At 37.9% G+C, this 13,412-nt stretch overlaps 2 protein-coding genes across 3 annotated transcripts in view; both read left to right on the plus strand.

Annotated features, from left to right (window-relative positions):
- The window catches only part of cdk18 (cyclin dependent kinase 18), a 57,307-nt gene extending 54,747 nt beyond the window's left edge, over positions 1–2,560 (plus strand). For both annotated transcript variants that reach the window (XM_042499583.1, XM_042499590.1), the window contains exon 16: positions 1,280–2,560. In XM_042499583.1, coding sequence (XP_042355517.1) covers positions 1,280–1,314 — 35 coding nt within the window. In that variant the 3' untranslated portion in view covers positions 1,315–2,560. The remainder of the gene's footprint in view (positions 1–1,279) is intronic.
- A 6,076-nt stretch (positions 2,561–8,636) lies between these two features.
- pdrg1 (p53 and DNA-damage regulated 1) lies at positions 8,637–12,518 on the plus strand. The gene is made up of 5 exons (XM_042501564.1): positions 8,637–8,929; positions 9,796–9,871; positions 10,068–10,142; positions 10,284–10,364; positions 12,065–12,518. Exons 1-5 carry the CDS (start codon positions 8,729–8,731, stop codon positions 12,145–12,147), a joined length of 516 nt encoding a protein of 171 aa, XP_042357498.1. The 5' UTR covers positions 8,637–8,728; the 3' UTR covers positions 12,148–12,518.
- The last annotated feature ends 894 nt before the right edge of the window (positions 12,519–13,412 follow it).

The raw sequence follows: 13,412 nt of genomic DNA on the forward strand, positions 1-13,412 counted from the left end.
TAACATCTGGAAAACATTCAATTTTGGTTGCTGATGATGCCAATGTCTCCCCGATTTCAAATTGTATGCCTGCTCGAACTCATCCGGTTGTATTTAGAAGCTTGTATTCAGGGATTTATCATGGTAGAAAGGGAAGCTGCTCTTCATTAGAATGATTCCCCGGTTGCAATGTCAGTGCAGAGATCATGGATGTATTAAGAGAACTGGATACAGCATTCGCAATGCGCCGCTGTTCATTACTGTGAAATATAGTCAGTGGCCAAAAAAGCTCTATTTCTACTCACATGAGAGGCTACTGCTGGTTTAGCATTTTGCTAACTTGAATGAGGAAAAAATTATTTAGTCTCACAGCTCTTCTAGACATTCCAAATGTTATGGGACCGAATGGATTAAATCTTGAAAGGAAAACAAGTCATTTACGCCCTCATAAATGTATCCACAGATTTACAGATGTCTCTCTCACAGCATAAATCAATGGGATAAAAGTTTTTTTGGACCCCATGACATCACATGATTGACCCAGGAGTTGCAGTACCACTGTTTAGCCAGTATGAAAATTGGCTTCAAAGTGTGACACCAAGCTAAGAAAGACCCACAAACACTGAGCAATCAGAGCAGACTGGGCTTTATCTGGAGTGGGGCTTAACCCTTTGAGACATGGACAAATAGGCTTAATTTCTTTCAAAAACATGGGAAGGTTTTTTTTGTTAGTAAAAGAAAAAAAAGTTCAGATTTGCAAAAAAAAAAAAACCAAACAGGGAAAGTTTTTTAAAACCCTGTAAAAGACTGTACTTTTTGATTATAAATTATAATAATTCTTGAAAATAGTTTAAATTCATATTTATGATAAGGAATATAATTATACTTAAAAAAGACCAAAACAAATTTCTTGCAATTTACATGATTTTTCTACCAAGTTGCACATTGCCCTTTTCCCCATGTTTTTTAAAGACAACACATCAATTTGCTGTCAGGGGCTTAAAGGTTTAGATACTTCTGAAAGGTGTCTGAATGCTACACAAGAAAAGTGATGTCAATCCAGGTTTCAAAGGTTTACACAGGAAAATTAAGGGTTTCCATTGAAGCATTCAAACATGTTAAAAAAAAAAACCCTTAATACAAGTATGAACCTGAAAATTAGCATAAAAGGTCCTGTGCAAGATAAAAGTATGAGTCATTGCTTGCTAGAACATATTCTGTATCATCTGTTTTAATGGGTGCCTGTTAACACTGAATAATCATCATATTGAGTGCTCATTCTCAATTTGTCTCTTCTCAGGTCGAGGAAAGAACCGAAGACAAAGCATCTTCTAGACAGCACATTGGAGGATCAGAGAGACACAAAGAGGAGGAGCTGCCTTTTCAGATCACAGCACAGAGGCCGACACTGCTCAGCACATTCACAAGCATGCTCATCTGTGTGCACTCACCTGCATGTACACACTGACTCATGTGCACACACTTATTTGTAAGGCAGCTGGCCACGGAGACACACAGAGTTCCTGGAAAGTAACCTGTACTGCGCTTGAAATGACTGAGCTGAGATACACTCTTCCTCCAGGCCCACATGTATGAATTTGCACACATTTGCACAATCAGCGACACGGAACATGCTGCCACGCACCAGAGATTTAAAAGTATCCGGCTGACACACACATAAGGTTCAGCCCCAAGATTTCAGCTTTTTGGCCCCTAAATAAAGCTGCTTTGCCTTAGTGTGCACATATACACAAGCTTGTGTAAAACCCATTCAGAGCACACCCAGGGCTCTAGCCATTTACGGTAGCTACCACATCTGGAGCAATCATATAATTGCAGGTGTACAGACAAATGCGTTGTGCTGTAGATTAAAGTCTAAGCAAGTCAACTTATTTCCAAATTTTGCTAAATGTTTGTCTTTCTAAATTTTTTAGGTTGTCTCTGCACCAAAATGTAGCTTAAAGATACACTCTCCGATTTTTGCCCAAAGTTCCCCCAAGTGGCTTTAACCTCCAATTTCACAGAAAGAAAACGGTAATGATGACTAGGGCCTTGTGTGCTGATTAGGCATTTGCTAAATTTGAGAGGTTGAGCATTTGAAATATTTATGCCTTTGTGAACTATGAGCTAAATGGCTAATATAGTAGTGACATGTGAGCACAATTGCCAGAAGAAAATGTCAACATGTAGATTTCTGCAAATCACAGATTAATTACATTCGTACGTTTCATACATACCAACATTTCTAAAGTGGTGTGGTATATGACCTGACTTTGTCACAGCGAGGTTGAGAGGGATCCTTTTTTTCTAGGGTGATTGCACCCACCCACCAAAAGTGGGTATTTTTTAGCAACCCACTGCTGTGGTAGGCATGACCCATCACTTTCAGTGGGGATAGTGCAACAAAAAGCTTTTTGTTTTTGTTTTTTAATCACAACATTGTGTTTTTTTGTTTGTTGTTTTTTTTACTCCCCTCGCTCTAGAGATAGCCTTTGCCAGAAACGTCATGTTTTTGGGTTGTGAACATGGTATCTCAAAAACACCATGAGGAAATTTCCTCAAATTTGCCACAAACATCCACTGACGCACAATAAATTAATTTGATTTTGATAGACAGGTCAAGGTCACCGTGACCTTGTGTCTGTCTCGTTCTCATGAAGGCAATATGTCATAAATGCTTTCAGTAAGTTTCCTCAAATTTGGCACAAACATCCACTTGGACTCATGAATGAACTGATTAGAATTTAGTGGTCAAAGGTCACTGTGACCTTACAAACCATATGTTTGGCCATAACTCGAGTTCATGCACTAAATGGCAATCACAAACTTTAACATAAATATCCAATAGGTTATATTCATGAAGTGTTTAGATTTTATATCCAAAATGTCATGTCAATGTTAGGTCATCTTCACTGTGACATCATTATGTTCTGCAAATATACTTTTCTGGCCATTTTTCAACATTTCTCAGGAACGGTAGGGGAGACATTTGGTCAAGAATTGATGGCCGTTATCTTGGGTGCCCTCCTTGAAACTAGGCTGATTGTTTACAACCGATAGTCAGTAATTCCAGTTTAATGAGACATTGGTACGTTGTGCCTTGAGAACCTGATATTTTAACCCAAAACATGATCTTTCCTTAACCATAACCAAGTCTTTTTTGTGCCGAAACCTTACCACACGTTGACTACAGTGTTGGTGAAGTGTAAAATTTTCACACATCTCCTGTATAATAACGTACAAATGTAACGCATCCAGGGCTTGTGGAAACCTAAAATGTCCATAGTCATTCTGGTGATTGGGTTAGAAATGTTACCATAAGGCTGCCAGCCTCTTAAACAGTCCAATAAAGGTTCAGCCTCAGACAGTATGTTTGATAATGTATAATATATTGAGCGAGTGATGATTAGCTACCAGGATATGCCAGCTAGCAAAGAAGATGATGTAATTTAAACAACTTACAATCAAACAATCTATCAGTGATGGAATAATAATAATTAGAGTCACCTTTACGGTAGTTATGGGTGTGCTATGTCACTCTGCAGTCTTAAAGTTGTACATACACAAGTAGTCTAAACACTGAAGTCGTAGCAACACACTGCTCATTTACAGTACTTCTACTCACATCAAACAAACATTGAAGGTACCATCAAATCTGACTCCATCATGAACATAAAACTCCACTGTAAAATGGATTCATGTCAACAGGCTTGCCTTGCTGCAGTTTTGTTTCAAACAGTGTTTAGAGCTGACTTTCACTCCAGTTTTTGAAGTTGCCTTAGTAAATTGTGCATGATATTTTTGGCTTGTGAACAATCTATATTTAATCTAGTGTAGCCAACGTGTTAGGAGGCAGTTGCTTTGTGTGTGTAAATAACTCACCATGAGTGTGCGTACTTCTTAGTCTCCTATTTGCACAAACCAGAAGTGTCCTCTGAAGCCTGCTCCCTTCCCTTTGTTTCTTTCCTTACATGGTTCCAAAATATGACCCCATAATGACCCAAAACCCCTGGCACTAGACTGGGAAAGTGTCTCCGACAAGTACTTTCTGGTAGCAAATGACTCTCAGTAGAACTCACCACTACCCCTTATATTTTGCACAGCTCTGTTGCATCTATTGCTAGGGAGCAGCTTTTGACTGTAGGACCATAATAGTGTATAAAGGTACATTCAGTATAACTTAAAAAAACTATAAAAGTATGCGTATCTGCAGAGGTGAAACTTTTAGAGCTGAAAGTCCTTCACAGTTCCCTTGTGACTGAGTCCAGAGGTTATGATCACTGTATGCCCTAGAAGACGAAATGACGTGCAGACACAAAAGTGATGAGGGCTTGGCGCTAAGCTGCTCCCCTTCTCTCCCTTTTCTGCCTTTACTCCCTCTCCATACACAGTATATCTCTGAATATTCTCGGTCACCAGGTCATGTGATATCCAGGAGTGGCTTTGAAGGCATTTTGCCTTTCATCTGAAAGGCTTCCTCAGTTCTGACCGACCTGTGGGAAGTAAGGGTTGGGGCAAGCTAGTTCATATTGTGAAACTTCATCTGAGGGCAAAAGCTGTTCTGAACAACCACAATCAAAAGAAGCCTGTTATTATCATTGAGAGGCATGAGATGTGATAATCATTCTATTGGGGACCAGAGAAGACAGTCCTTCCTCAAAGGCATTCATGGTGCTTTACTGTTTGTTGACTAAAGAGAATAACAAAGACGCTACGTGAAAAAAAAAAAAAAGAAAGAAAAAAAGAGCTTTCGAGTTAAGTTCAACTCTGATGTACTGTCTTGTCTTGGCACATCTGGTCAATCACTGCGTGAATCATACATACTTCTCAGGTGATTTGCTTTGGAGCATTCCAGAAATTGCCGAATGCAGTCCTGCCAGTTTCAATGTTAAAAGAAGTGATCTTGAACCATGGATGTATTAAGAGAACTGGATACAGTGTTGGAGGCAGGACCCTGTTCATTCTTATGAAAGTTGCTCAGTGGCACATGATGCAAAAAGTTCAACTGCTGTGTGTAAAATAACTCGTATAAGTTGGCTACCTCTGGTTTAGCACTCAGCTAACTTGAATGGGGATAAAAATATTAAATTGTACAACTCTTCTAGACTTTCCAAATGTTATTGGATTGAATGGATCAAATCTTGATAGTGAAACTAGTCATGACGCTGTATCCACTGATCTACAGAGCAGTCAATAGGACAGTCTTTTGGGGCCACGGGGCATCACATGACAGATGTAATTACACTTTTTAGCTGCTATGATAACTGGCTTCAAAGCCTGGCACATGTCCTGGGGGCCTGACTTAAAGACCTGATTAAACAGCATTTTGAGAGTTTCTACCTTCAGCACTGTGACATATTTATAGGCAAAACAGCATAGTCAGAAGGATATAAAGTTGGGAGGAATTCGACTTGATAGCTGAAAAGATGATGTTCTATAACAGTGACACTGCGACGGTGTAACGCCAGTGGGCAGTGGAAACCGTCAGGTCCATCATACACTCCATGTAATGTTAGTTGCTGAGGCAGTACTGTTAATCCTTTGCACGTAATCTGGAGTTGTCACAGATACCACTTTACCTCAAGTGAATCAATTCTCGAGCAGCGGGTCGATAACCATTGTCGGGGAATCATTATGGAGAAAGCAAAGACGCACTGATGTAGCCTTCTGTTGCTAGCTAGCTAACTTAATCTGAGCTAAAAGTTGCAGATTGATGGATGGGTGGATGTTATGATATTAATGGTTGAAACTGGTTGATTCAAGCTTATGTTAGCATGTCATGTTTTGTTTTGCAGGAAAAAAAACATGGCTGGATTTTGATATATGAACATGGAGGGTTTTTTTGTTTTTTTTTTACATATATTGTTAGATATAAAGATAGATGCACACAATGGCTGGGATGTGATCTAAAAAGATTAATAAAGCACTTTTTTCTTTTCATCTCGCCTTCAACAACTGTCAGTCTGTGAGCGACCCTACAGAGGTTAAATGTGTGTTACTCCCCACCGGTTATTCAGAACTGAGGAAGCTTCTCCGATGAGGGGTTAAAGAAATCTACAGCAATTTCTCTTTGATTTAGCACTAGATGACTGGATCCCATCCAGAAATGAACAGGTCATCTGGTAAGAGCAAATGAATGACGCCTGGCTACTGCTCAGGAAGACGGGGGTAGAGTTATTGGTTTGAGCCTGAAAAGCAGAGTGTTGATTTGTTTATGAGTAAAGAGATGAATGAAAACTTAATGGCCAGTGAATGATATTTCTACCACTAAAGTGAATGACTCTGATTGAAGGGTTACCATTCAACACCCTGTTCACCTGTAAGCAAGTGTATGCAAAGGTGAAGGCAGCGAGGAGAGAAGTTTAGGGCGAACCTGCTGGGTCTTCAGAGGGATGTACAGCTGTGGATGTTACACTTCCAAACCCCACCCTCCCCTCTTTCCCTCTGGCAGAAGTATTACTGTGCGTTTAGTTGTGGTAAATGAAGCTATTTTAAATACTGTAATGAAAAAGAAATAATATATATGTATTTTAACAGATGTTTTCATCTTTCTCAGTGAGTTTTATGCCATTAAAAATAAAAAACATAGAACACTGTATTTAATTAAAATAAAATAAAGAAAAAAAACCTGCAGATGTCTAAATGTTTTATAAAAGATAAGTTTAGATTTTGTATGAGATGTGATATTTTGTGTGATTTGTCTATACTGTTATGAAATGAGAAATTGAATGTACTGTGGCTGCCAACGGGCATAAAATTGATTGAATAAATGAATAATTAATGAAGAAATAAACTATTGAAATTCTGGCACACACTTAACCTGCTCAGTGTCTTTTCTCTCTGTTTATTTACATAGCATATGTAAAAAATACATAAATATTTGCAGCTGTCATTATTGTAGTTAGCATTGTTATCGTTTTCATTGTCGTTGTTGTTGTTATTGTTGCTGTTGTTTTCAACAGCAACAATAACTCTCTCTGTGTCCCCCAACCTCTCTCTTTTCTCTCTCCCTATCCACTCTAACGTTGTACTGTCCGGTAGCCTTGCCAATAAATCTCAGTACGGACTGCAGCAGGAAGAAGTATGTCAGACTCCTCCTTTGCAGAGCAAATCTGTTATGGCACCTCAGGGCATCCAGACCTCTCATACTGCATGCCTAAGCTGCCGAACAGGACAGGTTAAAAGAAAAAAAAAAAAAAAGTTTTGATAAATAACTTTATTTTGTTATCTGATTTATTAAGATAAGTAATGTAATTAATTTAATGCTGAATTCATTAATTCACATTGATATTGTTTGAAGTTGGTCCTGGTTTAGACATGAGAGATGTTTAGGGATTTCACCCTTTAAAGTTAAAACTGGAAGAAGGCAGCCTTACAATATTTTTAACATTTTATTCTACTTTAAAAAGAACATAAATAATCTATTTATTGAAATTAGAAAATTATTGTATATTTCCCATATTTTTTTAAGTCTTTTTAAGTCTCAACTTTTTCACTAAAAGTCCTAAGTCAAGATTGACTAATTTTCAAGTCCCATACTTCACGTTTTGAGTACTAAAGAAGTCATAATGCTTCTTGACCAAGTGAAGGGCTATTTTGACAACAGAGTGATAATATATTAGAATTAATGATAATAATAATAATAATAATATTGCTCCTTTTAAAATTTGTATTCATGTCATGATCTTGAGTCTTGATTGTATTCCGTCACCTTGAGCACTTTGGGTTTGGGTGGGGGGGGGATTCTGTGCATGTTTTTTCTTGTTATGTATTCATGTTTTATCTGTTTCCTGTAGGATTAATTATAATAATAATCATAATAATATTGCTGCCTGTAAAATTTGTATTCATGTCATGATCTTGAGTCTTGATTGTATTCCGTCACCTTGAGCACTTTGGGTTTGGGTGGGGGGGGATTCTGTGCATGTTTTTTCTTGTTATGTATTCATGTTTTATCTGTTTCCTGTTTTATTTTGTAGATTGGTTCCTCATGTGTCATGTCCAGTTTCGGTTGTTTTCCCGCCTGTTTTCTTACACACCTGTCTTCAGCCTCACCAGTCCTTCCCTGTTCCCAGAGTCTTCCCTGCACACCTGTTCTGTGTTCCTGTGTCTTGTTTGTTCCACTCTGGTGTCCCTGCCACACCCTTGTTGTCAGCCAATCCCTGTGTTTCCCTCCTCCTGCCCATGTCCACCTGCTCCAGCTGCATCCTGTTCTACAGATTAGTTCCTCTGTATATAAACTTGTGTCTTTCTCTTGTCAGTTCATCTGTGTTTCGTTTCCTGCTGCATTCATTGTTGTATTTTTATAGCATGTTTGACATGTGGTGATAATACATGCGTTCGCTTTGTGTCACAATCAGTGTTGCTACAAATCACTGACGTATCCCAGCCTGTGAGAATAAAAGAAAAAGGAAAGAAAAATAAATAAATAAAATAAGAGATTTTTTTTTCTAATCTACTTCGCATGTTTTGTATTGAAAATGATTTTTTTTTTTTTTTAAATCATCCAAAAAATATAGTGGTATCATGATAAAAACCTGGCAATTCAAGGGTTAAAAATCTGAATATTAATGAATATTTGATATTTATTATTAGGATTGATGTTGGTTAAATGTGAAATATTTGAAGCTTGATTTTGAAAAGCGCATTTTGTGAGCAGAGGGATTTGATTGTGTTTAGTCTAAGGGTTAATAATAATAAAAAATGTGACCAAAAAAAGCTGCAGTGAAAGAAAAAGAAATACTGAAAGATGAGATGTATTGTTGAATGGGGGTCACGCGGACCAAGGGGAATTATAATTAAGCGGTACTTTCCGTTTCCTGTAGTTGTTTCCAACCGGACGTATTTTTATAGCAACACAGCCACCATGGACGCTTCATCCCAGCGTGTTTTGGAGTATCTGACAGAAGTTGAGGAGGCAGCTGAGGATGTTCTCACCACTAAACAACAGGTAGCTAAATATTGACCTGGCGACAATAAGCTGTTGATAATGACACGCAAAGCTCGGACTGTAGGAGGACTAAAATATATCCCATAATGTAAATATCATTGTTGCGGAGGAGCTAGTTAGCTGTTAGCAGCTAGGCTAACTCACGGTTTAAACGGTGTTTATTTCTAGCTACATTTAGAGTTCATCGTCTTTATCTATAAATAAATATACCTTAACCCTAGGAACGTGGTTTGGCGGCTCTATGATGATATTAGCAGGACATAATATTACGAAATACACGGAACAATTGAGAAAAAAATATTGTACAACCCAATACAAAGCAGTAACAGTACCATAAATGTTTAGTTTTGCACGTAATACTAATACTTACTAACAGTTAACAGATCATGTTTCTAAAAAAATCATGTTATGTTTCATGTTAATCTCAATTATTTTTATGACGGGTCACAAAACAACATGCAATAAAATGCATTTAATCCACAAATGTCACATTTGACACAATGTTTATTAGGGGGATTTTTAACACAGGAGTGTTGTATTGTACTGTGATGAACAAAGCCTGAGTTTTTTTTTAGACTCTCACTCAGTGTATTGCAATTGCAAACATTTTAAATAATACCACCTGGCAAAGCCCCCATGGCAGTAATGCAGGTATTTCGTCCCCTGTGAAGACTGTTGTATATTGCATATTTATTTTACAGAACTTTAATATAATAAAAACACAACTCTTGTCTGTGATTCTGGTCCTATTTTTCATATCAAGCCAACTGGTTGAAAATTTGAATGAGCTTGTTTTTGCTTTTTCACATTCCATAAAGAAAAAGCAAACTGATGTTGAGAACTAATGTCTTCTGTGGATGTTTCAGATAGTGGACTTGGACACAAAGAGAAACAGGAACAGAGAGGCACTAAGTGCACTGAAACATGACATGCCAGATGCAGGTGAATGACCCTCCATGACAGGATGTTGTCAGAGAGGAGAAAAAAAGCTTCTGTGCATGCATACATTTCTCAGCGCAAGCATTCAAACAGTAATATCTTGGACTTATTGACTTTGGTCATGAAAACAAATATCCCTGTGAATATGCAAAAATATTTGTCATGCTGTTTGTTGACTAAACACTGTTGTCATGTGCAGAGAAAGTGAAGGTCTGCTTTGGAAATATGTTCATCAAATTTCCCAAATCGAAGACCAGAGATATGATTCAGAAAGGTAAAAGAAATCCATTTCATAAAATCCAAATTCATTGGATAGATTTCCACTATGCATTTAAATATATAAAGAGTTGTTGAACACATATAGCAGCCACATTTGAGATAATCCTGAACTCTGATCATTGTTTCCCACCTGCAGACCAAGAGCAGCTGGACAAGGAGATAAACGACCTTCGCAAAGGACTGAAGGCCAAAGTCAATCGTCTAAATGAGATGCAAGGTATGACGAGCTTTTCAGCTGTTCAGTTCGCCAGCTACAACATACGAATTTAAAGGATTAATTTGACACTTTGGTTAATACGCTTATTTGCTTCACGCTGAGAAGATCGAGGCTCTCATGTGGATGTTAAGAGCTTGTATTCAGAAGGTCCTCATCAGCATTAAGACTAAAAGCAAAATTAAAGCTCACTGGTTACCTGTTGTTCCTGTTTATGTGTAATCTGTATACAAGCATAAGTAAAAACAACACTTTTTTGGTTTTATGAGGAGCTGCATTTTTTTTGCCAAACAGCAAGACACAGTGGCATACCAGAGTCTTGTTTTCACCATGAGGCAATCTGGAAGCCAGCAGAGATGCTGCACAGAGCTTCTCCTGCAAAGTATCTGTTTTTTGAAACATATCAGACCTTTTGGGTTTTGATACTTTTTTCAAAATATGGTGTCAGTTTCTTCTTGATACCCTGTTATAGTGTGTACATGTTAGACAGTTAGTGCTGCCCGCCCCAAAAAACGTCAGTGCATGTAGTCATCATGTGTGAGTTTAGGATAATAAAGATTAAAAAAATTCAATTCATGCACTTGTTTGTTACATGATCGTTAGAGCTCAGTATGATTTTACAGAAATGTCACTGAGCAGCAGCCTGTTGGTCTTTGAGTGGCAAACAGCAGCTTTGAGACAAATGTTCTTTCAGTCTTGTTCAGTGAGTGTAGCTGTCAGGGGATCAGGCTGTCAGTCGCCTCCTGCAGCAGACAGCATGAGCAGTACCCGATGATAATGGTAAATGGGAAAAGTCGGGAATTTGTGAAAATCTGGATGTTCGACAGGCTGACTAGGTACATACTGGACACTAAAGAGTCATTCAAAAAAATGTGTTCATTTGCAGCACATTAGCTGATTTTGAGCTTAAATCAACATACAGGTATTGAAACAAAATCTAGAGCTTTTAATAGGCAGCAACTATCCTCTAAATAGCTTGTATTTGTCAGTCTCGATTAGTCAATCAATCAATCAGTCAGACTTTATTTATATAGCACTTTTAATGCAAACAAACTGTAACACAAAGTGTGAGGAAAGACCAGACAGGATAAAACCTATCAATAGAAAGATAAAAATAAATAAATAGGTAAATAAACACATAAATAAATAAGTAAATAAAATGATAGTAGTAATAATAAAAAAGGATCAGATTCCATTAAAAGCTAAACTACAAATGTAGGTCCTCTTGAGTTTGTTTTTAAAGTTATTAACCCCCTCTGCTGCCCTCAGGTATTCAGGGTTAAGGGGTGTTTATGGCTTTTTCCTTCGTATTCATTTGAAAATTTCTGAAACTTTTTACTTTAACTTTTTGCCCTTTTGGGCCTGTGAAAGCTGAGAAGATAGATAAGTAGAGAGCACCTGTTATGTGTCTGAAATATTTCTGCAATCACTCACACACTGGAAGAATGTCACCAGTAACTTCTGTTCGACTTCCCCTGAACGCTGATGTGTCTGTAAACTCTGAATGTCTCTCAGTGGTTTAGGGAGTGTCTGCAGCTCAATCATTACTTCTCAGGTAAAGCAGATGAAAAGGGGAAACCCTTCATTTCATTTCTATTTCAGCTGCTTATACGTGGTGAGTGATAAATCCTTAGGACTTGATGACAGCTGAATGTCCTCCCAGCAGTGTGAGCATGATGTGTCTTTTTCTTGTTTGTTTGCAGGCAAACCTGAGCTGATCGGCTACAATCTCTCTCCTCTGTCTACTGACGAAGTCAAAGCTATCAATAGCCTTTTAAAGAGGTGACATCAGATCAGCTGAATGTTTCTGAGAACAGAAGGACAAAGAGGACACGTTTACAAGATGCTGAAGAGCCTCAGTTGTGCAGACGCTACCATAACGTGCAAACTTCTGGATGATGTGATGACACGACATCAGCCCTGTGGATGCCTGACAGCAGGGGTGTAAATCACATCTTCGTCCACTGCCTTCAGGACATTTTTGACATTCTTGTCAAACATTGTATTCTTGGTCTTAAATCTACAGAAAGACAAACTATATTTCGCCATTTCGTCTTTTCTCCCACGTGTTGAATTTCCACTTGAACATCTTGATGAGCTTTATAACAGCGTCTATTGAGAGGCTGTGGAATGAAAATAAAACCCCAGTTGTGAGAACCTGTGTTTTTCCTGAGTGATCTTTACAAATAAGATAAATGCAGAATGCTCTGTGAGATTAGACCCAACGACTATTTGATAAGACCTCCCGTCGAGTTTGAGTGGGATCTCAGGCTGTGTGGTTGTTGAGTAACCACGAGATGGCAGTGTAGTGCACGTGTACAGCAGCAGGACGGAGCCTGCATTCACTCTGCTGCCTGTCCAACCCCACAACCAGTCCTCAGATACCCTGCTACTAATGCAGCACTGCTTTCTAACAGGCCGTGTGATGCACACTATGATTCATTCTCATAACTTTAAACTTTGAAGATGTCTGCTAAGTTTCCTATGCATGATATGAAATGTTTGTTTTCATCATGTGTAATCCTTTGAAACTTGAGCAAAGTGCCTTATTCCTTACAAAAATATGGGATGAAGGCAATGAGCAACAAAATCAGACCCGAAAATCAGCAAGAGATTAGTACAGAATAAAAGGAAATTACCTGGAAATTAGTTAAAAACAAACAACAAACAACAACAGGGAAAAAAACATGAAACAAACAAGTGAAAAAAAAAGAAATTAAAAGTGCCTGAAATGTATAATAACCTGTAAGGTCATTTTAAATATGTAATTATAATATTTATATGTATAGTTTTCTAAATATATTCAATTCTTGTGATTTGTAGAACACTTTTTTTCCCATGATTTTGAAAGAAATACCCATTTGCTCAGGGTTCAAAGAGTGAAATGGGTTGAGTTGTATTCCTTTTTTTCCTGTTTCTTTCCTTTTTCTTTATTATTTATTGACTTTGGAAATGCACTTGAAAGGCATCCTTAAGCAAGACAAGAAAGTTAGGCTCCAAAGGGTTAACTTTTTCTCAGGTTTTAAATTCATAAACCCAAAAATCAGACCT

Source organism: Plectropomus leopardus, chromosome 2 (assembly GCF_008729295.1).
Source record: "Plectropomus leopardus isolate mb chromosome 2, YSFRI_Pleo_2.0, whole genome shotgun sequence".
NCBI lineage: Eukaryota > Metazoa > Chordata > Actinopteri > Perciformes > Serranidae > Plectropomus > Plectropomus leopardus.